A 25,999-nucleotide genomic window follows, 5' to 3' on the forward strand; every position below is an offset into this window, starting at 1 on the left:
TGTTTGGTTCTGGGGAGAGGCTCCTAGGGACTGTGTAATGGTTTGAAACTGGTCATTCCATCCCTGTGGGTGTGAACCCATACTATTGTTATAATTATGTCCTTTCGGTAAGGTTACTTCAGTTAAGGTGTGGCCCAGTGTGGGTCTTAATTCTTTTTTTTTTTAAATTTATTCATTAAATGTCCCAACATACAAACACAAACATTCTTACCATATGATCATTCCATTCTACATATATAATCATTAATTCACAATATCATCACATAGTTGTATATTCATCATCATGATCATTTCTTAGAACATTTGCATCAATTCAGAAAAAGAAATAAAAAGAAAACAGAAAAAAATTCATACATACCATACCCCTACCCATCCTTTTCATTGATCACTAGCATTTCAATCTACTAAATTTATTTTAACATTTGTTTCCCCATTATTTATTTATTTTTAATTTATATGTTTTACTCATCTGTCCATAAGGTAGACGAAAGGAGCATCAGACACAAGGTTTTCACAATCACACAGTCACATTGTGAAAGCTATATCATTATATAATCATCTTCAAGAAACATGGCTACTGGAACACAGCTCTACATTTTCAGGCAGTTCCCTCCAGCCTCTCCAACTAAAAAGGTTATATCTATTTAATGCTTAAGAATAACCTCCAGGATATCTTCTCTACTCTGTTTGGAATCTCTCAGCCATTGACATTATTTTGTCTCATTTGTCTCTCCTCCCCCCCTTTTTTTTTATTAATTAAAAAAAAATTAACTAACAACATTTAGAAATCATTCCATTCTACATATGCAATCAGTAATTCTTAATATCATCACATAACTGTATGATCATCATTTCTTAGTACATTTGCATCGATTTAGAAGAAGAAATAGCAAGACAACAGAAAAAGAAATAAAATGATAATATAGAGAAAAAAATAAAAATAAAAAATACAAAAAATATATATATAAAAACAAAAAAACAAACAACAAAAAAAAACTATAGCTCAGATGCAGCTTCATTCAGGGTTTTAACATAATTACATTACAATTAGGTAGTATTGTGCTGTCCATTTTTGAGTTTTTGTATTCAGTCCTGTTGCACAGTCTGTATCCCTTCAGCTCCAATTACTCATTATCTTAAACTGTTTCTAACTCCTGCTGAACTCTGTTACCAATGACATATTCCAAGTTTATTCTCGAATGTCTGTTCACATCAGTGGGACCATACAGTATTTGTCCTTTAGTTTTTGGCTAGACTCACTCAGCATAATGTTCTCTAGGTCCATCCATGTTATTACATGCTTCATAAGTTTAGTATGTCTTAAAGCTGCATAGTATTCCATCATATGTATATACCACAGTTTGTTTAGCCACTCGTCTGTTGATGGACATTTTGGCTGTTTCCATCTCTTTGCAATTGTAAATAACGCTGCTGTAAACATTGGTGTGCAAATGTCCATTTGTGTCTTTGCCCTTAAGTCCTTTGACTAGATACCTAGCAATGGTATTGCTGAGTCATATGGCAATTCTGTATTCAGTTTTTTGAGGAACCGCCAAACTGCCTTCCACAGTGGTTGCACCATTTGACATTCCTACCAACAGTGGATAAGTGTGCCTCTTTCTCTGCATCCTCTCCAGCACTTGTCATTTTTTATTTTGTTGATAATGGCCATTCTGGTGGGTGTGAGATGATATCTCATTGTGGTTTTGATTTGCATTTCTCTAATGGCCAGGGACATTGAGCATCTCTTCATGTGCCTTTTGGCCATTTGTATTTCTTCTTCTGAGAGGTGTCTGTTCAAGTCTTTTTCCCATTGTGTAATTGGGTTGGCTGTCTTTTTGTTGTTGAGTTGAACAATCTCTTTATAAATTCTGGATACTAGACCTTATCTGATATGTCGTTTCCAAATATTGTCTCCCATTGTGTAGGCTGTCTTTCTACTTCTTGATGAAGTTCTTTGATGCACAAAAGTGTTTAATTTTGAGGAGCTCCCATTTATTTCTTTCTTTCTGCAGTGCTCTTGCTTTAGGTTTAAGGTCCATAGAACCACCTCCAATTGTAAGTTTCATAAGATATCTCCCTACATTTTCCTCTAACTGTTTTATGGTCTTAGACCTAATGTTTAGATCTTTGATCCATTTTGAGTTAACTTTTGTATAGGGTGTGAGATACGGGTCCTCTTTCATTCTTTTGCATATGGATATCCAGTTCTCTAGGCACCATTTATTGAAGAGACTGTTCTGTCCCAGGTGACTTGGCTTGACTGCCTTATCAAAGATCAAATGTCCGTAGATGAGAGGGTCTATATCTGAGCACTCTATTCGATTCCATTGGTCGATATATCTATCTTTATGCCAATACCATGCTGTTTTGACCACTGTGGCTTCATAATATGCCTTAAAGTCAGGCAGTGCAAGACCTCCAGCTTGGTTTTTTTTCCTCAAGATGTTTTTAGCAATTCGGGGCACCCTGCCCTTCCAGATAAATTTGCTTATTGGTTTTTCTATTTCTGAAAAATAAGTTGTTGGGATTTGGATTGGTATTGCATTGAATCTGTAAATCAATTTAGGTAGGATTGACATCTTAACTATATTTAGTCTTCCAATCCATGAACACGGTATGCCCTTCCATCTGTTTAGGTCTTCTGTGATTTCTTTTAGCAGTTTTTTGTAGTTTTCTTTATATAGGTTTTTTGTCCCTTTGGTTAAATTTATTCCTAGGTATTTTATTCTTTTAGTTGCGATTGTAAATGGGATTCGTTTCTTGATTTCCCCCTCAGCTTGTTCATTACTAGTGTATAGAAAAGCTACAGATTTTTGAATGTTGATCTTGTAGCCTGCTACTTTGCTGTACTCATTTATTAGCTCTAGTATTTTTGTTGTGGATTTTTCCGGATTTTCGACGTATAGTATCATATCATCTGCAAACAGTGATAGTTTTACTTCTTCCTTTCCAATTTTGATGCCTTGTATTTCTTTTTCTTGTCTAATTGCTTTGGCTAGAACTTCCAACACAATGTTGAATAATAGTGGTGATAGTGGACATCCTTGTCTTGTTCCTGATCTTAGGGGAAAGTTTTCAATTTTTCCCCATTGAGGATGATATTAGCTGTGGGTTTTTCATACATTCCCTCTATCATTTTAAGGAAGTTCCCTTGTATTCCTATCTTTTGAAGTGTTTTCAACAGGAAAGGATGTTGAATCTTGTCAAATGCCTTCTCTGCATCAATTGAGATGATCATGTGATTTTTCTGCTTTGATTTGTTGATATGGTGTATTACATTAATTGATTTTCTTATGTTGAACCATCCTTGCATACCTGGGATGAATCCTACTTGGTCATGATGTATAATTCTTTTAATGTGTTGCTGGATTCGATTTGCTAGAATTTTATTGAGGATTTTTGCATCTATATTCATTAGAGAGATTGGCCTGTAGTTTTCTTTTTTTGTAATATCTTTGCCTGGTTTTGGTATGAGGGTGATGTTGGCTTCATAGAATGAATTAGGTAGTTTTCTCTCCGCTTTGATTTTTTTGAAGAGTTTGAGGAGAGTTGGTACTAATTCTTTCTGGAATGTTTGATAGAATTCACATGTGAAGCCATCTGGTCCTGGACTTTTCTTTTTAGAAAGCTTTTGAATGACTAATTCAATTTCTTTACTTGTGATTGGTTTGTTGAGGTCATCTATGTCTTCTTGAGTCAAAGTTGGTTGTTCATGTCTTTCCAGGAACCCGTCCATTTCCTCTAAATTGTTGTATTTATTAGCGTAAAGTTGTTCATAGTATCCTGTTATTACCTCCTTTATTTCTGTGAGGTCTGTAGTTATGTCTCCTCTTCCATTTCTGATCTTATTTATTTGCATCCTCTCTCTTCTTCTTGTTGTCAATCTTGCTAAGGGCCCATCAATCTTATTGATTTTCTCATAGAACCAACTTCTGGTCTTATTGATTTTCTCTATTGTTTTCATGTTTTCAATTTCATTTATTTCTGCTCTAATCTTTGTTATTTCTTTCCTTTTGCTTGCTTTGGGATTAGTTTGCTGTTCTTTCTCCAGTTCTTCCAAGTGGACAGTTAATTCCTGCATTTTTGCCTTTACTTCTTTTCTGATATAGGTATTTAGGGCAATAAATTTCCCTCTTAGCACTGCCTTTGCTGTGTCCCGTAAGTTTTGAAATGTTGTGTTTTCATTTTCATTCGCCTCGAGGTATTTGCTAATTTCTCTAGCAATTTCTTCTTTGACCCAGTCGTTGTTTAAGAGTGTGTTGTTGAGCCTCCACGTATTTGTGAATTTTCTGGCACTCCGCCTATTATTGATTGCTAACTTCATTCCTTTATGATCCGAGAAAGTGTTGTGTATGATTTCAATCTTTTTAAATTTGTTAAGACTTGCTTTGTGACCCAGCATATGGTCTATCTTTGAGAATGATCCATGAGCACTTGAGAAAAAGGTGCATCCTGCTGATGTGGGATGTAATGTCCTATAAATGTCTGTTAAGTCTAGCTCATTTATAGTAATATTCAGATTCTCTATTTCTTTATTGATCCTCTGTCTAGATGTTCTGTCCATTGATGAGAGTGGGGAATTGAAGTCTCCAACTATTATGGTATATGAGTCTATTTCCCTTTTCAGTGTTTGCAGTGTATTCCTCACGTATTTTGGGGCATTCTGGTTCGGTGCATAAATATTTATGATTGTTATGTCTTCTTGTTTAATTGTTCCTTTTATTAGTATACAGTGTCCTTCTTTGTCTCTTTTAACTGTTTTACATTTGAAATCTAATTTGTTGGATATTAGTATAGCTACTCCTGCTCTTTTCTGGTTGTTATTTGCATGAAATATCTTTTCCCAACCTTTCATTTTCAACCTATATTTATCTTTGGGTCTAAGATGTGTTTCCTGTAGACAGCATATAGAAGGATCCTGTTTTTTAATCCATTCTGCCAATCTATGTCTTTTGATTGGGGAATTCAGTCCATTAACATTTAGTGTTATTACTGTTGGATAATATTTTCCTCTACCATTTTGCCTTTTGTATTATATATATCATATCTGACTTTCCTTCTTTCTACACTCTTCTCCATGCCTCTCTCTTCTGTCTTTTCATATCTGACTCTAGTGCTCTCTTTAGTATTTCTTGCAGAGCTGGTCTCTTGGTCACAAATTCTCTCAGTGACTTTTTGTCTGAGAATGTTTTAATTTCTCCCTCATTTTTGAAGGATAATTTTTCTGGATATAGGAGTCTTGGTTGGCAGTTTTTCTCTTTTAGTAATTTAAATATATCATCCCACTGTCTTCTAGCTTCCATGGTTCCTGCTGAGAAGTCTACACATAGTCTTATTGGGTTTCCCTTGTATGTGATGGATTGTTTTTCTCTTGCTGCTTTCAAGATCCTCTCTTTCTCTTTGACCTCTGACATTCTAACTAGTAAGTGTCTTGGAGAACGCCTATTTGGGTCTAATCTCTTTGGGGTGCGCTGCACTTCTTGGATCTGTAATTTTAGGTCTTTCATAAGAGTTGGGAAATTTTCAGTGAAAATTTCTTCCATTAGTTTTTCTCCTCCTTTTCCCTTCTCTTCTCCTTCTGGGACACCCACAAAACGTATATTTGTGCGGTTCATATTGTCCTTGAGTTCCCTGATACCCTGTTCAAATTTTTCCATTCTTTTCCCGGTAGTTTCTGTTTCTTTTTGGAGTTCAGATGTTCCATCCTCCAAATCACTAATTCTATCTTCTGTCTCTTTAAATCTATCATTGTAGGTATCCATTGTTTTTTCCATCTTTTCTACTTTATCCTTCACTTCCATAAGTTCTGTGATTTGTTTTTTCAGTTTTTCTATTTCTTCTTTATGTTCAGCCCATGTCTTCTTCATGTCCTCCCTCAATTTATCGATTTCATTTTTGAAGAGGTTTTCCATTTCTGTTCGTATATTCAGCATTAGTTGTCTCAATTCTTGTATCTCATTTGAACTATTGGTTTGTTCCTTTGACTGGGCCATATTCTCAATCTTCTGAGCGTGGACCGTTATCTTCTGCTGCTGGCATCTGGGCATTTAGTCAGATTTCCCTGGGTGTCGGACCCAACAAGGTTGTAAGATTTTTCTGTGAAATCTCTGGGTTCTGTTTTTCTTATCCTGCCCAGTAGGTGGCGCTCGTGGCACACGTTTGTCTCACGTGTTTGGAAGGGATCCCCCCGTCACCGTTCTCCGCGGCCTGGGGATTTCCGATCCAATTCTCTCAGTTGGTTCGGGGGGCCGCGCGTGGTGGGGGCATCAGCCGCCGCGGCTTGAGGGGATCCTGGGGCTCCTTTATTAATTTCCCTATTGGTGTTTGGTTAGACCCAGTCCCTGCCACTGTCGGAAATTCCCTCCTCTCCCCGGAGGGGTGTCGGTCGCAGACCACCGCGGCCTAGGGAATTTGCCACTGGACCAGAAAGCCGCCCATGGGGGAGGGCCACCGCGGCTTGGGTAGCCCTCTGATCTGAGACTCGTAGCCGGACCAGGAAGCCGCCCGCAAAAGAGGGGCACCAGCCGCCGCGGCTTGGGAAACTTGCCTCTCCGAGACTCTCAGCCGGCCTGGGAAGGAGGGAGGGAGGAGCTCCGGCCGCCACAGCTGCCGCTGCTTGGGGGGTCGCGCGCCGCTCGGGGATCTCACCGCAGCCGAGTCTCACAGTCAGACTAGCCAGTCCAGACTGGGGTACACTGTGTGTCCATTCCCTGCCGTGGCCCCAGGAGCTGTTCTGCACTGTTTCTGTTCACCTAGTAGTTGCCTTGGAGGAGGAACTAAGACACACATACCTTACTAAGCCGCCATCTTGGCCCCCCTCCCTCATTTTTGAAGGACAATTTTGCTGGATATAGAAGTCTTGGTTGGCAGTTTTTCTCTTTTAGTAATTTAAATATATCATCCCACTGTCTTCTAGCTTCCATGGTTTCTGCTGAGAAATCTACACATAGTCTTATTGGGTTTCCCTTGTATGTGATGGATTGTTTTTCTCTTGGTGCTTTCAAGATCCTCTCTTTCTCTTTGACCTGTGACATTCTAACTAGTAAGTGTCTTGGAGAATGCCTATTTGGGTCTATTCTCTTTGGGGTTTGCTGCACTTCTTGGATCTGTAATTTTAGGTCTTTCATAAGAGTTGGGAAATTTTCAGTGATAATTTCTTCCATTAGTTTTTCTCCTCCTTTTCCCTTCTCTTCTCCTTCTGGGATACCCACAACATGTATATTTGTGCGCTTCATATTATCATTCAATTCCCTGAGCCCCTGCTCAAATTTTTCCATTCTTTTCCCTATAGTTTCTGTTTCTTTTTGGATATCAGATGTTCCATCCTCCAGTTCACTAATTCTAGCCTCTGTCTCTTGAAATCTACGATTGTAGTTTTCCATTGTTTTTTTCATCTCTTCTACTGTATCTTTCAATCCCATAAGTTCTGTGATTTGTTTTTTCAGACTTTCCATTTCTTCTTTTTGTTCAGCCCCTGTCTTCTTCATGTCCTCCCTCAATTTATTGATTTGGTTTTTGAAGAGGTTTTCCATTTCTGTTTGTATATTCAGCATTAGTTGTCTCAGCTCCTGTGTCTCATTTGAACTATTGGTTTGTTCCTTTGACTGGGCCATATCTTCAATTTTCCTGGTGTGATTTGTTATTTTTTGCTGGCGTCTGGGCATTTAATCAGATTCCCCTGAGGGTGAGACCCAGCAGGTTGAAAGACTTTCCTGTGAAGTCTCTGGGCTCTGTTTTTCTTATCCTGCCCAGTATGTCGTGCTTGTCTGTCTGCGGGTCCCACCAGCAAAATATGTTGTGGCTCCTTTAACTTTGGAAGACTCTCACTGCTGGGTGTGTGGTGGAGACAGAGGAAAGTTTGTAGGTTGGTTTTAATGGCTTCAAATTGCGAAGTCCTGGGATCTGAGTTCCTGTAGAGAGGAATTCCACCTGAGTTGTGTTTCACCCCTCCCGCGGGGAAGGTTCAGGTGGTAGAGAGCCCTGAAAGCAGCCTGTTTCTGCGTTTGGGGCAGTTGCAACCTGTGTAATCCCAGCGCTGAGCCCAGAGGCAACGAAGCCTCCGTAGAAACAGTCACAGAAAGCTCTGTTTTGCCCCCTTTCCTCTTTTCTCAGTTAGCCCAATTGGCGACTTCCACCTTGATCAGTTTCGCCTGAGCTGAGGGCCTATTTTTAGTAGTCATAAGTTGTTCATTAATGCCACTACTGGTGTTAGGTTGGGCTCAGTCTCTACTACTGTTGGAGACTCTTTCCTTTCCCTCCGGGAAGTCGCCTGTGGGGGAGTGGTGCCAGCCGCCGCGGCTTGGGGAACCGCTGTTCCGAGGCTCCCAGCTGGCCCGGGAAGCCGCGTGTGTGGAAGGGGCTCCGGTCGCCGGCCACCACGGCTTTGGGAACCCCCGATCCAAAGTTCCCAGCCGGCCCAGGAGGGAGGGAGTGAGGGGCTCTGGCCACCAGCCGCTGCAGCCCGGGGAAACGCGCGCCTCTCGGGGACCTTACAGCAGCGGAGTCTCTTAGCCGGTCCAGCCGGTCCAGATGGGGTACACTGTGTGTCTGGTCTCTGTTGTGGCTCCGGGAGCTGTTCTGTACTGTTTCTAGTTCTTTAGTAGTTGTTCTGGAGGAGGAACTAAGACCCGCGTGCCTTACTAAGCCGCCATCTTCTCCAGGACCCAGACCTGCGTTTTAACGAGACCCTCAAGTGATTTGTATGCATGGAAGGAGCCCAATATAGCTGTTTAATCATGCCTATTTTACAAATGAGAAGACTGAGGCCGAGAAAGTTTAGAGACAGGATTTCCTTCCATCCAGACCTTAACTACATAGTCTACTCTCCAGTTTGTCTTAATTGCATTAGTTATTTGGTTTTTGGTTTCTGTGTCTTTTTCTCCATTTACACCAACTACTTCCTCTTGTTAGAGGCCACTTCCCTCTTCACCCTCCACTGTGGCCTCCAAAAACTGGCCATGCACCCAGTGAGGGTCCAGATATTTACTCTCTGTTGACTGATTCCACAAAATATGCAAAACTGAGAGCCAGCTTTACTAAATGGGGCTGACTGTCAGTTAGGGTTTCCTCAGCAAGTCTGCCCTTCCCTGCTTTGAGTCTTTAGACCACAGATAAACAATGAATCTTAAAATGGCAGAGCCACGGAAACAATGAACACAGAGCACAGAGACCAAGGGCTCTTGGAAGCTTGAGTCCCTACAATTTTATCCCTTCCTTGGAGTGACTATTTCAATAGAGAGAACAGGTTCCCTAGTGGGGCTCCCAGACATTTAGATTCCTTTCCACCCTCCCTACAACATGTATGATGGCCCTAGAGGTATACTGACCAATATGGTATACACCAACCTTACGGGGTTACTTAAATGTTAATCAATTGAAATTAAAGAAATAAACCAATTCAGCTTCACGGTCGCACTGGCCGCGTTCCATAACAGCCTCATATGCCCAGTGGCTCCCATATTGGCCAGCACAGCCCTGGAAAACCTCAAGCAGACTTCATCCTTCTATGTGTAATGCAAATTCATCCCCTTTGCTCCCATCCTATTCTCCTCCATTTCCTCCCAGACTTCTCCCCAGGGTGAACCTAGCTAGACCATATGCCACTTCATTTACAGTTCCTCTTTCATGCACGCATGGCTTTTCTCACCATCATTTCATTTTCAGAAGCAGGGGGACCTGTTTCTGAAGCCACCAAGAGAACAAAAGTGTATACTCAGCTGAGCTCATATAGTTCCTCAGCTTCATCCAGTCAAACCCCATTAGTTCCTTGGTTCACCCTAGACTTGGGATGGCATGGATGCAAATGCTGTCCTCTCCCCTCTGTATTTCATGTATTTCTCCTAAGGCCCTACTGATATATATTCTTTTTTAATGAGTTTACTAACTAAACCCTTTTATGTCTGCTGATTAACTCTCATACCTCCCCCCTCCTCTGATATAACAGCACTCCCTAATTATCAGTATGGCTCCTCAACATTTACACCCACATAAGTGTACAACTTTAGTATCTTCATAGCAGAAAATCTCAAGGCTTATCAAATCTTAAAATATTAGACATATATAATATTAAAATCTGAAATGGAGCTATATGAATTTGCCATTTGCATAGGTTAAAAAATGGTTAAATATAGTTAATTTCATGTGGTTCAACCAAACAGAAGCTTGGAATATTGGAATCTAAATTTTGTTAGAATTGTTAGTTCCCGTTGCTATGGAATTTTAGAACTTTAGAATTTTAGAATAGAGGTCGGCAAATATCTTCTGCAAAGGTCCTGATAGTAAGTATTTTCAGCTCTGTGGAGCCCCCACCTCTTGGTAGCAACTTCTAAATTTTGTCATTGTAGCAGGAAGCAGTCACAGACAATAATACGTAAATGTGCGGGTGTCGTTATGTTCCAATAAAACTTGATTTTCAAAAACAGGTGGCAGGCCAGGTTTGACCTGCAGGCTTTATTCTAATGTCCATTTTCCCGTTAAGCACTTAGATTTGCACAGAAATCTCACAGCTGTCCATCAGCTCCAGCAGACCCCATTCCAACACAGTGCCACGTTAACAGCAGGTGTGCCCAGTTCAGGTCATTCTCTGTCTGCTGGCAGCAACTGGCCTCCAGAAAGGGGAAGGAGCCTTAGGGGGACATTGCTAAAGTGCTGCCTGGCACTGGGCAAGAGCCAAATAGCCATCTCCTAGAGTTGAGATGAAGTACTGAGTGGCTGCCAGAATCCCCACCGGATGAGAAGTGCTGATCAGCTCTGGGGAGCCACACCCCTCTATTAGAAGCAGGAGCTGACCCTGAGTACCTAGAAGACATAATGGATGGACCTGGCAAAGGCCAGAGGACTCCAGCTGTGAGGTGGATTTGATGAGGTTATTCATCCAAGAAGTGTGTACAATGGGGCTGTAACCTTGAGATGTGGAAGGAAAAGAGAGAGAGCACACAACTTAGCAGTTGTTTTTCTCCCCTACTGAGTCAATAAATGAATAAATGGACCATAAGTGGCCAAGTGCTATAATTTAGGCTCCATCAAAAGGAAGAGCACAAAAACGTATGGCGGTAACTTCAACATCTTTGTTCCACTGCTGGGAGGCCAGGCTTCCTAATGTTATATTCTGCGAGAAGTCTGAAAGCAGAGTTGGGGGCAGTCTGGGAACTAACCTTTATTGTGGGTCTACTATGGGGAAGACAGTGTACAAGAGGCTTTCAGTGCACCATCTAATTAAATCTGCATTTTCAACCTTATGAAAGAGATCATATTCTTATCTTTATTTTCTTTTAAAAGGCTTAGAAAAGGTAAAGTGACTTGCCCAAGGCAAAATAACTAGGGAAGGTAGGCACCAGGATATGTAATCAGTCTTTGACTCCAAAAACCACAATGCTGAGGCTTCTCAAACATTGCATGCCTACAGATCACCAGGGGTGCTGTTAAAGCGCAGATTCTGATTCAGCAATTGGGGCAGATGCTGCTGCTACTGCTGCCAGTCCAGGGATCTCACTTGGAGAAGGCCGGCAGTGCTTCATATTTCCCCCTTCTTCCAGATCCAGGAAACTATGGCTAAGGGTAGGTTTATGTTTTTAAAATGAGCAGCTGGAAGCAGTTGGGCCAGGGTTGTAATTGACATCTGTTTGGCTCCAGAGCCTGGTGTCTTTTCTATCACCTGTTCTCATGGATCTTATACCTTTAGCTCAGTCATTCCCAACCAGGATTGATTTTGCTCCCCAAGGGGCATTTGACAATATCTGGAGACATTTTATTGTCACACTGAAGAGGTGCTACTGGCATCTAGTAGATAGAAGCCAGAGCTGTCACTAAACCTCCTACAATATACAGGATAGCCACCCACCACAAAAAATTATCTGGTTCACAACACTTAGATTGAAAACTCTGCTTTAGTTCACCATCCTTCAGTCCAGAAAATTAAAATCTACCTAGAGTCCCTCTCTGGAGGCCATGTAGAGCCCCCCTCAGTCAGAGAAGTTCATGGGTGCTTGAACCAATACCACTAAAAAGTGGTCATGGATAAATAGGAGCTGTAACAATCAAAAAATCCATTCCAAATCAATAGGTGGAGCTTTCCATCATTTTGAGATGAGGCTGTGGTGTCTGTACCTCTGGAATATCCTCTCGCCTAAGCAGATGGAAGCCAATCAAGCCCAGAAATCATTGTCTGAATTTCTGGTCCTGATCACGCCTGGCTGCATGGGGTACTGCGTCCTCTTTCTGTCTGTGTAGAATGCACCATTTTCTCTGACAGCAGCTCCCAAGCCCACCCCCATTTCTCAGTGAAACTGCATTGACTCTGATCCAAGCCTGGGGAACGCCAGGATCTGGCATTGATCGCCAATATCAACAACTCCACTCCAAGACTCCCCTCATCAATTCTTAAAGGAACATGTCTAATGATACAGAACTTCTGATGAGGGTTGATTTTCCTGGGAGGTGGTGTTGCTAGCTACTTACTTGAGCTTATTCATGATGGTGCTTCAGCCTGTTGGGAACTCTGGCCGGGGCTTCCGTCATTAATGAGGCAAGCGGATGTGCCTGAAAAGAAAAGTGGGTCTCTGAAGAGGGAAAAAGCACTAGAATAATAATGACCTCCGATGCTTTCAGTCCTTCCGTTTACAAAGCACCTGAGTGTGGCTTTAGCCTTGTGATAACTCTGTCTGGGAGAGAAGGAAGTAGCTGATACCCATTATAGAGAGGAGGGCACAGACTTGAGGGCATTCTCGTTGGTGCTTGGGGAGTAGTGCAGTCATAGGTTCCGCTTCCTGTTCTGGAATCCTGGCGCAGGGCACACTCGTGCCACTGGACTGTCTCCCTGACGCAGCTGTGGGCTGCAGTCGCTTCAGTCACCGCTGGCCCAGATAGCTCGGTTCAGTTGTGATCGTGTGACTCCTGTATTGCTGGGCCCTGGCTGCAGTCCTCAGTCATGTCTCTCCTGGAACTCCTCTGGACACATGAAGATGTTAACAGGGTTAACGGAGGGACTGGCCCATTGGCAATAATGATTTTACCTGATTCACAGACATGCTCACATGGCTTTGACCTGGCAGCGAGGGAGTGGGGACATAGGGTGAGTGTGTTTGGGTGGAGAGGGGACAGGTGGGCTTTGGGGTCCACAAGGGGGAGTTAAAATAGTGTGGCCAATAGGAAGTACAGGGCTGAGTGCATTAGATGCCTAAGTGAGGAATGTGATGGGGCAAGGGATATGGGGTATGAGTGAGGAGACGTCAAAATAGAGAAAAAATCCTCCAAACTTGCCACATTTCACAAGCTGTCACACACACACGTAGTTCTGAGAAAGCTGGTGCCTGTCAAGCCCTTGCTGCATGCTAGGCAATGTGCCAAAACTTTATATCCATGAATCCTCAATTTGTCCTGACAATACAGTGCTGCCTCTGTATTCCCATTTTACAGATGAAGAAACTGAGGGTCAGAGGGGTGACAAGTCTTGTCCTGGGTCACACTGTGCACACTTGGAGCTGGGTGGCACTCCCGTGTCCATGTGAATCAGAGATCCATATTGGAAAGACCTGCTGACCCTACCCAAGTCATAAATTTAAAACTGGGAGAATTTAACACTGACGTATTTATGTGCTGCCTTGAAAATTCCAGCTACTGGTCTATGCATTCAGGACATAAGGCTAGGCATGACCATAGTCATAAGGAGCTCTATGTAACAGGAAACTTGAGATATGGAAAATAATTATATTATGATGGGATATATGCTTATTGCAGTGACTTGTACAAATGCTAAGAGCACAGAGATGAAAAGGAGATAATTCTACCCAGGGGAGGCATCATGAAGGAGGCAACTATGGAATGGGTCCTGAAGAATGAATAAGCATGTGCTTGTCAGATAAGGGATCAGGCAGGGAAGGGTATTACAGATGGAGGGAACGGTAGGCATGAATGATCATGGCATGTTTGGAAGCTGGTGAGAACTTTGGGGGTTATTGATGTGTAGGGTTCAGAAGGTAAGCAGAAGAAGGAGAAGTTCAGAGGACAGGTTGGGAGAAAGACAGTGAAGGGCTTGCTCTGCTAAACCATGAAGTTTGGGCTGGGGGACATGAGGAGCTACCGAAAGCTTTTTAGCTGGGAAATTACATGATCAGGTTTAAAGAGATTCCCCTCTTGCATGCTTTGCAGAACAGGGATTGACGAGGGGACTGGATGGAAGAGAGGAGCGCCAGTTTGAGACTATCGGAGTCCTTTGAAGATAGTACTGATAAGACAATAGAGAGGAGGCGACAGGGGCAAGAGATTAGCCCATTGTATTGAGTTACTTGAGGCCCAGAGAAGGAACCCTGGTAAGTAATAAGTTGTTACCACATTAAACCTCTTCAGATGCCAAACCCAATAGCCATTTATGAAGTCTGAAAGTTCAGTGTCCCTGTTTCCAAAACCACGTGGGCTAGTGGGCTGAGAAGAAATGTGAGTTGTACTTCCATTTAAATTGAAATAAGACATGTCAAAGGTGGCTTGAAATTGCTGGCTGGAACAGTGGTCCTGTGATGCAGGGAGGTGTCTTGTCGGTCTATGCAGTACAGATAATTTTTGCATTTGAGACTTAATTATGTTGATATAATTATTCCCCTGTCGGGAAAATTGGATGGCACAGATATGTCATATTTGCATTTAAGCAGAAAAATGAAATGCCTTTTTTCTTTTTTTCAGGAAGGAAGAGGTGGGTGACTGTGGGAAGTCAGGAGCTGGGTGTTTAGATTTTATCTCAGGTCAGAATGTCTGTTTGCAGCTAGGGGTATGTGACAGCCCTGCTGAATGGGAACCTTGAAAAGGCTGCACCCCAGGGACAGCCATCCCCTGCCCCTCTCAGAAGATCTTGCATTGGAAGTCATTTCTGGGGACTTGGAGGGCTACAAGCTTTGAATAGTTAGCTTTAAGGAAATTTAGATAGTGTTTAGATAGTGGTTTGCACACCTGTGACTTAAAGATGTAGGGCAGAGGTTGCACACTGGTGTCTTGAAGGCTGATCGCCCTTCCCTTCCAGTCCCCACCCCACTGGACTAAAAAACCCTCAGCTGCATTCCCCTTTGGGTATGGGGTCTTGTGCCCACCTAAGGAGTTCTACCCACTCCCACCCATCATGGGAAACTTGGGACCCTGAGACCCGAGTCCTGGGTCCCCTCCTCACCATAGGAGCCCTAGTCCTTGGTACCTTTTCTGCCCAAGTAGTTTTAGGCAGAAACAGCCTATCCAAAGAGGCTGAAAAGGAGAAAATATGCATTTTTCTAACAGAAAAACAACCTGGGTAAGAAAGGCTGAGTTCTAGTTCTACCTTTGCCACCCAGTGGCCCTGCAACCTGGCCAGGTTACTCCCTCCTCTGAGCCTCAGTTTATCCCTCAGTATGAGGCATGTGTGTCTGCAGGTATGTACCTGATGTACGAATATGTACGTAGCTAATTCCATTCCACCTTTCATCTATAACCATGTTGCCTGAATGTGTGTGAAATATACATTTCTATACACATAGACTGAAATGAATATAGGCTGGACCTGCACCAACAGATTTACCCAGAGTACTAGCCAAGTAACAGACTCAAGGGGGATTTTTGACATTTTTTTACCTTTGCTTCTTTCTGTATTTTCTAAATTCTCTTTAGTGAATCCGGTTTGAATAAGGAAAGCAAAGCAATGATATTTAGAAGACAAGAAGCCGTGGTATATTCCTGGGCATGGGAAGAAGTTCAGGGAACTACAGTGTAGGGATTTCCTTTGTGGGCGAGGGAACCCATTGTAATGGAGCCTGCAAGTGCAGAACTATAATTGCGACTATGGTAACCTGGTTCTAAGGTGGCCCCCAATGATCCCCACTTCCAACACACACCCCCTGTGGAGTCCCCTGCCCGTATTCTTCAGGAATACTGTGCATCATTTCCAAGGCTAGGGACACAAGACGTTCTACCTCATTCTCCCCTGGATCACTTGCTCTGGGGGAAGCCAGCCACCACGTCATGAGGAAGCTCAGGCAGTTCAGTGGAGAGCCTGCTTGGCAAGGATCTGAGCCCTCCTGCTAAAAGCCCATGAGGGACACAGGTCTCCAGCCAATAGTCTTGTCAGTGAGCCTTCTTGGAAGGGGATTCTCCAGCGTCAGGCACACCTTCAGACAGCCGCAGGCCTGGCTGACATTTGGACTAATACCTGCATATATATCTGGATGTGATATCGTGAGAGAGTCTGTATCACTTTCCTGTTGCTGCTATAACAAAAGACCATAAATGTAGTATCTTAAACCAATGCACATTTGTTTCCTTATAGTTTTTAGCAGTCAGAAGTCCAAAATGAGTATTAAGAGGTTAAAATCAAGGTGTCAGCAGGACTGTTTTCTTCTGCAGGCACCAGAAGAGAATCCATTTCTGCCTCTTTCAGCTTTTAGCTGGCAATCCTTGGCTCCTGGTCTCATCACCCCACTCTGTTTCTGTCATAACATTGATGTCTTTTTCTCCACTGACCCACTTACCTCTCTCTCATTAGGATCCTTGTGATTACATTTATGGCTCACCAAGCTAATCCAGGATAATCTCCCTTTCTCGAGATCCTTAACTTGAATCATATCTACAAAGTCCCTTTTGCCATATTAGGTAACATTCACACACTTCAAAGATCAGAACGTGGACGTTATTCAGCTTACTGTGGATCCTGACCCAGAACCATCCAGTTAAGCTAGTCCTGAATTCCTGACCCAGAAATAATAAGAAAGAATAAATTTTTATTGATGTTTTAAGACACTAACTGTTGGGTAATTGTTATACAGCAGTAGGTAACTAATACAGACTTGGGGCTCATAATATAGCCCTTGATTCTATAGTACTTGAAAATCATAATTCCATATTTCTTATGACTTTTTCCTTGAATTACACATATAAAAAGTGTGCAGATCTTATAAGTTGATGAATTTTTTATAGACTGAAAACTCATGTCTGTCTTCAATATGATGATTGATCTTTTTGTGCCCTGTACTTGCCAGTCCTCTACCTGTTTGCTCTCAGGTCCGTTCCCACCTCTTCTCCCCTCTGCTCTTTAGTTTCCTTGCCTTCTGGAAGGTTCAGCCAATGAAAGAAATTAGTGGAAAGTTGAAGGGTGGGAGAAGAAAAGCAGCCACGGTTTTCCTCTGTCTTACACTGACCCAGATGGCATCTCTTAATCAGCCCCTCTTCTGTTAGCCTCCCTTTCTCCACGAACCCAGGTAGAATTGCATAGCCCCTGTTGAGGTTTCTCCTCCCTTTGGAGGCCCACCTTCTAAGCCTTTTTCTTTCCAGCCTTAGGTTGCTAGTGCCTTCCTGCACTAGTCTCTCTTTGCTTCTCAACATTTGCATCACCTGAATAACCAATTCCCTGTATTAAATTCCTTTGGTTGAATTACCTGAAGTGATTTCTATTTTCCTGACTGATTTTATAACATCTTTCTGGCTTCAGCTAAAGATATCAGGTTCTTTGACTTCAATTTCAGAAAGATTAGGATGTCCTCACTACACAGTGCCTCCAGGCTTCATATTTTCAAAGCCTTTACTCAAAAAGAAATAAATGAAGACATTTGTTGTGTAGTAGGTGTGTACCTCTGAGTTCAATGTGCCCACTGCTGGGTGTACAATTTTACATTATTTCATTTGTACTTCGTGACAACCTTTTGCCAGGAAATAATACTATCATTATAACAGATGAAGACCCGAAGTTCAGGAAGAATTGGTAACTCTTCAAAATTCGCATAGTTGCTACAGGGCTCTTCTTGTTCTGAAGTCAGTGATTCTCCCGGTTGGTTGCCTCTCTCACATTCCTCACCCTCCAGGGTCTCCCCATACAGGACAGATCTAGTTCCACAGGATACTCATCAGTTTTCGAGGTGAAGTAAACATCCCCCAAACAACCAACTAACGTTAGTGCCTTCTTTGAGGATTCAGAAGGCACCTCTAAGAGCGTTGACGTCATTCCTTTAAAGCATAGCAGAGTTCGGAGAGTTCTGCTTGATGCTAGCAGAGAAGGCAGAGGGCAGCCCTGGCATGAAGTGTTTTGCTTGGTGCCTAAGAGAGTGTTTGCAGCAATCGATTAGACATGCCTGTCCTAGGTGAAGAAAAGAGGGTATGGAGTTGCCAGCTATTTGCTTAACGTTCGAAAAGAACATAGGCAGGCCAGAGTGTGAATCACACTATCTAGGTGTGTCATTTTGGGACCTTTGATGAACTTCTCTATGTCTACACATCATAAAAAAAAATAGAACAAAACAATTAATTTACAGGTTAATTACAAAGAAAGTACCTTGTATAATGATGGCCACCTTCTTCCCAGTTCCCTTTCCTGCTAGAGATTGGGTCCTTTTTCAACTTTAAGTAAGAAAAACTGATGCATGCTTTTGGGTTTTCTAAGAGGGCATATCAACCTCTTACCTTTCCCACAATGGGTCTGAACACTCCCTGCTAATATACCGGGTAGTCTTGGAGCGCTTGCCAGACTTCTTAATTTTTCCCTCTGCATTCTCATTTCTCCCAGGCAAGTGACCCTAGGATGATTTGGATGAAACCGGGAACCTTCTCCCCATCCCAGGCACTTGAGCTTCTTTGGGTGAAGCAGGAGCAGTTAGAGTAGAGGGGAAAGAGCTTAGTTGGATCCAAATCTGGATTGTCACTTCTCTGTTCTGTGTCCCGAGGCATGTGATGGATCCTCTGAGGCTCAGCCTGCTCATTTGGGAAAAGGGGCAAATAACATCTGCAGGGCTTCCCCCGTGGCACTGAGCAGGTGAATGGGGGAATGTTCAGTGCAGTGCCAGGGACAAATGAAGTCCTATATATTTTTAACTTTCTAATTAGAAAAGCAATTCATTTTCTTTGCAGAAAATCTAGAAGAGGGTAAGAAGGAAAAAAGTCACCTGACATCTTACCATGCAGAGATAATAACCACTGGAACCATTTGTTGTAATAGTCTTGTTACTTTTGTTTTGGCATGGGCAGAAACTGGGAATCGAACCTGGGTCTCCAGCATGACAGGCGAGAACTCTGCCTGCTGAGCCACCATGGCCTGCCCTCTTGTTACTTTTTATGCTCTTATATAGTACCTGACTCTGAAGGTTCCTAAAAAGATTACATGAGATATAGTATTTTAAATCCTTAGCAGAGTGCTGTGAGAAATATAAATTATTTGTTAGTTCAACGAAGATTTATTAAGTGTGTGCTGTGTGTTAGACACTAGAACATTTGTGTGTGTGTGTGTTTGTTGGTATGAGTACATACCATACATACTTACATTTATATGCATACATATTTGTGTAAACATCCATAGTCATATGTTTATAATATATATGTATATGGCTGTATACACACAAACACTTTTTAAATATAGGCTTTGAAACATTAAGTTTCTGTTTTTTACTATGTCAGAAGAAAGTTACAGGATGAAATTTCATCAAATTTGGAGGCATTTTGGGGGATGGTTTGATCTATAATATAGACTCTGTGGTATATGTGAAATTAATTTTGGGGTATCTTGCAGGGGTAGCTCAAAAGGGTAGGGAGGCAACCTCCATAGCTGCAGAGGCTAAAATATGAGAGCCCTGTGCCTTTGTAGACAGGAGAGAGTCCTGTGAGACTGAGATACTCTCGGTAAAGAAAACAACAGTTTAAATATTAGCCTCTAACTGAACATCAGAAGAGGAGAAGCTTTCAGTCGCAGCCACTCATTATCAAATAAACTGCTTCCCATGAGGGCAACCCTGTATGACACGCTCCAGGGGGAGTAACTTGCAAATTTAACAAAGGCTAATGATTCTCTCAAGCAATGCTGGGGAGGCCAGTAAGTATGTATTTCATCTGCACACTATATATTATTATATTTGTCTCTATGTACATTGTGTATATTATGTATGCATTTGTAAGTGTGTGCGGTACCCTTTCCCTTCCTTCGTTCACTGTCAGTAAGCATATAATAACACCACTCATTCAATTTCGAAACATTTACTGAGCGCCTGCCAGGTTCTATGAACTGCTAATAGAGATAGGTTAGGTCCCTTCAAAAAGGTCAAGTTAAACCCCATGGAAGTTAGAAGCTTATATACCTATATCACTTGTACCTAAATCAGTCTGTGCTGACGCATTGTAGGTGCTGGATAAATGTTCGTTGAATGGATGTATAAATGAATGAATGGTATATGACTATATAATATATACGAGCAGATATATATTCTGTGTCCATTACAATGTACATATCACTGTATTATTGTTATAAATTACTCTGGCAAATGCTATAGTTTTTAGTGGGTTTCTGCTATGCATACATTTTCTAAATGGTTTTATATCCTAAATTTTCCCCAGAACTTCTCTGGCTCATGTCTCCACAGAGAGATAACAACAGGGTATACCAAGCTCACACCTGGCCTTAAAACACAACTCCACGGAAACACAGTCCTGACTAATCTCGCGCATCATTGGTCCTAAGTAATAGTTGTGACCAGCCCACTTACTGTTCCAGGGAGGGTGGGAGAAGACCTGACTCCCAGGCCTGAAGGGAGCGGCCTCCCTTGTGCCCCATTGCCCTCGCGGGTGCCTCCCTCTCCCCGTTTCTCAAAGCGGTCTCTGGCTGAGGCCTTGTGTTTTCTGCCCCAGGGAGTCTGTAGCACTGCGTCAGTTTAATGATTGGCCTCTGCAATCAGTGGATTCCATTTGGATTTCTCGTTGAAGCAGGGAAGGTTTGCTGATTGCTGATTACCCTGACCCTGAATTTTCCAATTTCCTCTCCTTGGGGTGTTTCCACTAAGCCTGATGTGTGTCCCCTGGTGAGTGTAGGATGAGTGTGGAAGGCGAGGGGATAGTGTGGACAATGTGGAGGACTGAGAGGTTGTCACAGACCCCTGAAGCTGCCCTTGTCTATTGATGGTTTTCTTCTCTCGGCTCTCCTAGCTCTGTCTAGCTGATATCCTCTGCTATTCTTGTTTTCTACCCATATCTTTGCCCTGAAGGATAGTAAAAAAGCTTTGGAACCAGAGTCCTGCATTGTAATCTCCCCATTCACTGTGTGTCCTTGGGCAGACCTCCTCACTGTCCATCGCAGGAACATGGGGACAGCTCCTCCCTTTACCGAGGTTCCTCATGGAGATTTAGTGGTGGCACTGTTTGCCAGGCCCTCCTTTTTCTCTGCCCACTTCATATACATCAGCTCATTGATTCCTCCCAACAGCCCTTTAAGGGAGGCTCTCTTATGGCCCTCATTCCAAGGAGACAGCTGGGGGTCAGAGAAATTGAGTAGCTTGCTGAAGATCACACCGCCAGTGAGCAGTAGAGCTGGGATGCAAACCCGGGCAGCTCAGCTCCAGAGCATGCCAAACCAGACTTTTCAAGGCATTTTCATGACTCTTTGGGTCTGACCCATTTCGAGTTTCTATTTCCTCTGTGCACCCATCCCTGAAACACAGCACCTGCTCAGAGAGCCGGAGGTTCTCTGAGGATGTAGACTTAAATGCTTGCTGCATCTTCCTCATGACACTGCTGGAGGCAAGAGGGCTTGTGACCCCCACCCCCACCCCCCAAGGTCCATCCGTACAAAACTGAGAGGGGACATCTTCGTTGCCTGCTCCTCTCTCAGCACAGATGGCTGAAAAGGTCAGAGCACCAAGACCTGGATGCTCCCCTTGCTTTGTAGTTTCACAGCCATGGGGTCCTGGACAAGTCATTTTGTGCTCTGGCCTTTAGTCTCTTCGTCTCTGAGATGGACATCTATTCAGCCAACGTTTACGGAATCCAGTGAACCTACCATGTGTCTGCCATGGACCAGCTGTGGAGACTCCTGCTAGCATTTAAGGCAGAAGTCCAGATTTCTCTGCCTCCATGTCGTAGCCGAGACACAGGTGCTTGGTCTCCTGGGAGATGACCAATTTCCAGTGACACTGTCATCCTGACCCACGAGGAAGAAGCTGAGCTTGTGCAAATGTTCCCTTAAGGTGCCAGCAGTTTGCATGCAGGCGTTTTTTTTTTTTCTCAATATCTTTATGAACTGACACACTGGCATCCTAGGGCGAGCACCCTCCTTGCCATCCCTCTGCGTGCATTATTTTCTCTGACAGTCCACTGGCCTCCTGCCCGAAGGCCCCTGCCTCGGAGCATCTCTCACCTTGTCAGCACTGAGATGGGGAATTCACAGCTGGCAGCTTCAATCAACTAAAATTTACTGCCAGTCCCTGCTCACCCTCCCCCTACTTCTCTTCATGCCACCCCCGTCTCTCATCAGGTCACCTCAACCCTCAGGCTTGCTTAGCCTTTGCCTGCTGCCCTTCTCTCTCTCTTTCTCTCTTTAAAATCTAAAAGAAAATCAGTTGAGAGGCTCAGAATGAGCATTACAATAGGGTGAATGGACAAGCTGGTCTGCTAAGGTGAGCTGGGCTTCTCCCCATAATGGAGAGCAGCCATGGCCCTCTCTGACTTCTTTTGAGGTGTGCACACATAGAAAGAGCACTGGAGTGGGATCTAGGCGGACTGAGTTCAAATCCCGGCTGTGCTCCTTACTACCCTGAGTGACTTACAGGCCTTAGTTTCCTTATCTACAAAGTAAAGAAAATGGTCCCAGGCTCAGAGAGGAGCTATAAACTGTTCAGGGTCACCCAGCTAGTGAGTTAAATGGGGAGCTGGGAATGGGACTTATATCTGGCCCTAAATCTGTGTATTTTCCCCCTTCCATGGATGATATATGTGTGTTCCTTTTCCATGGTGGTCAGCAAATAAATACTACATAATTAGAAGAGCTTAAAAGAAAAATTCTATCTATAACCCCCCTCTATCAGCACCCTTAAATATTCTCACCTCTCTGAGTGTTTCTCCCAGTGGGATTCCTGCTTTAATTCAGGGTTTTCAACCCCAGCACTATTGATATTTTTGCAGTAGAGTTCTTTGCCTTGGGGCCATCCTGTGCTTTGTAGAATGTGGAGCAGCATCCCTGGCATCTACCCACTAGATGCTAGTACTCACAACCCCTGCCACGTTGTGGCACCCAAAAATGTCTCCAGAGATGGCCAGGTATCACCTGAGGGGCGCAATCCACCCAACTGACAACCACTGCATTGAAGGGTAATAGTACATGAAATAAGTTGCAAAGGGAAGCCAGAGACTTTCCAAAGAGTCTGGGCAAAATCCTGTTAGGCTACTTCACACACATTGGAATGGCTGCTATTTGGAGAGAAAACAGCAAAAACAAAAATGGAAATAAAATGTGTTAAGGGTGTGGAGAAATAGAACTCTGTGTACTGCGGGCAGGAATGCAAAGTGGTACAGCTGCTATGGAAGACAGTTTGGTGGTTCCTCAAAGAGTTGAACCTAGAATTATCGCATGAGCTGTCATTTCCACTCTTGGTATATGCCCCAAAGAATTGAAAGCAGGGACGTGAACAGATTATTTGTACACCAGTGTTCATAGCAGCATTATTCACAATAGCCAAAAGGAGAGAGTATCTCCAGTGTCCATTGACACATGACTGGATCAACAAAATATAGTCTGTCAGTATGAGGGAATATTATTCACCTATAAAAAGAAATGAAATTCTGACATATGAACCTCAAAAACATTATGCTAAGTGAAATAATTTAGAAACAAAAAGACAAACATTTTATAATCCCATTTGTATGAAGTATCTAGAATAAGCAAATTCATAATGACAGAGAGTAGCGTAGAGGTGACCGGGGGTGGGTGAAGGGAGAGAGGGGAATTATTGCTTATTGGAGACTCAGTTTCTTTTGGGGAGGATGAAAAAAATTTCCTAATGGAAGGTAGAAATGGTAGCACAATATTGTGAATGCAATTAATACCACTTGAAGATGGTTAATATGGCCAATTTTAGTTTAAATGTTACTGCAATAAAAAATATTCTGGGGTGGGCCATGGTGGCTCAGCAGGCAGAGTTCTCGCCTGCCATGCTGGAGACCCGGGTTCGATTCCCAGTGCCTGCCCATGCCAAAAAAAAAAAGGTTTTGATTAGGAAAGTATCAGAGAATAAAGGAATGAGCACTGAAGCAGGGTCAGATGCACTGAGTTCGGGTTCCAGTGCTGCCATTAAGTCTTCAATTCTCAAGGCCTCAGTTCCTCATCTGTAAAATGGGGGCGATAATTGAGACCCACCTGTCTGGCTTGTTGCGAGGACCGAGTCTGAAGTCATGTATATTAAGCCCTCAGTACAGGGCTGGGCACACAGAAAGTGCTCAGTAAATGCCAGCTGGTGTTTTACTGCTCGGAGGGAACCCCACTGGAAGTTGTGGGATTTTCTGTCTTTGCCTTTGGTGGCAGAGTTGAAAGGAAGCCGTTCTGATTCTGCCCTACCACTCCAAGACTTAGGACAGAGGCTCAGCTTCCAGAACGTGCCTCTGCGGCCACTCCAGGCAACATTTATTGGTTTGTGCATTTGCTCATCCATCTGATAGACAGCGCACCCACCAGGCAGCAGGCACTGTGGTGGCACTCAGTCAGAGCATGGCTCTGGGCACATGGGGTTGAAGAGCCCCTGCGTGGCAGAGTGAGCTCTGTCCTTAAGGCATGCCCAAGAGGCACCAAGCATCCATTTCCTCCTCTATAAATGCTTGGAGCATCTGCCTGAGGATGAGATGTGCCCATCCATAGAGAACACCCAATGGAGGGCCTGCCAAGTCCCGGGCACTTAGCCTGGGGTGTATCTCATCCCCAGAGAGCACATGGGTGGGCTAGGTTCTTGGCCAAAGTCATCCTGTGCTTGTGGTTTTTGTCTCCAGGAGAAGTACGTGGAGGAGCTTACGGTGGTGAGGCAAACCCTCCAGACAGACCTGGAGACGTCCATCAGGCGGATTGCAGACCTGCAGGCTGCTTTGGAAGAGGTGGCATCCAGCGACAGTGACACAGAAAGGTAACCTGCAAGGGGCCAGGAGAGGCTGGACACAGCGGGTGGGCTGCACCCTGTGGAGCCCTGTGAACTTCAACAAACAGAGCTCCAACTCTTGGGCCTGGAGGCCACATCTGCTGGGAGAACCTACTTTCAGAAGGTGGGAGAAATAACAGCACTGCTTAGGTGGGGAGAGACAGGATGCTTCCCAGCACATGTCAATGTTGTCATTTTGTCCCATCCCCACTCTTGTGCCCCCCACTAGCACTTATGCCACATGGTCTGTCTCTCCTGGCCTTTGGCGAGGCAATAGGGTGAAGTGGCTGCAAAATGGACTCAGGCTGTGTGACCTTGAGCAAGGAATATGTCTAATCTGGGCTTAACTTCCTCTTCTATAAAATAGATCTCATAATATTAGAGTGAACCTCATGAAATTGCCAAGAGTCAAGCACCTTGGACCTACAACCAGCAGTTTTGTATATGCAACCCATCACCTAATTTTGTAGGGTTGTTAATGAAAATTAAATGGCTTAATATATGAACATTGTTTAGGGTAATACTGGGGCATTTAAATGCTGTATAAGTACAAGCTATTTTGATACAGGATAATGAGTTCTAATTTAGAAAGGCAACCACTGATTTAAGGGTGCTGGGTGAGAGAGCTGGTGAGATCACCCAAGTTCAATGTCAGGGATTCTCTCATTTCTCAAAAGACAAGCTTCTAAACACCCTTTCTACTTGGGTCCCAAGCTGCCCCAGGCCATATGTGGGTTGCTCGGTTGAAAGAGTTTGAGGTTTCCTAACTTGGTACATGGACCCGGGCATCTAGCCACTGCAGACGACCCAGAGCATCCAGTCCCCCGAGCTGGCCTTGTAGGGAATCAAAGACTCCATCCTAGCCTCTGCAGAGAAGTCTTAGCAGCAAGGACAGACCTCCAAGGAACAGGGTGCCTTAAACTGACCTGCAGATGCAATCCCTCACATAGCCCACGAGCCACCCCAACAGTCACATGTGTGGGCTGCCTGGGAAACCAAACCTTGTTGGTCTTTCTCTTGCTGGGGGCTGGTTCATGCTATAGCCGGAACAGCCAAATGTCAGGCCGTGGGGACCCTGGGCCCCAAGAAGTTCAAGTTCACAAAGCTAGTAAGAGTCAAGCACTATG

General features: G+C 43.6%; 1 protein-coding gene across 4 annotated transcripts in view; it reads left to right on the forward strand.

The window, feature by feature from the left end:
• Positions 1-25,999, forward strand: part of MYO18B (myosin XVIIIB) — a 242,511-nt gene that overhangs the window by 182,840 nt on the left and 33,672 nt on the right. For all 4 annotated transcript variants that reach the window (XM_077160698.1, XM_077160699.1, XM_077160696.1 and 1 more), the window contains exon 38: positions 24,730-24,860. In XM_077160698.1, coding sequence (XP_077016813.1) covers positions 24,730-24,860 — 131 coding nt within the window. The remainder of the gene's footprint in view (positions 1-24,729; positions 24,861-25,999) is intronic.

Source organism: Tamandua tetradactyla, chromosome 5 (genome assembly GCF_023851605.1).
Source record: "Tamandua tetradactyla isolate mTamTet1 chromosome 5, mTamTet1.pri, whole genome shotgun sequence".
NCBI lineage: Eukaryota > Metazoa > Chordata > Mammalia > Pilosa > Myrmecophagidae > Tamandua > Tamandua tetradactyla.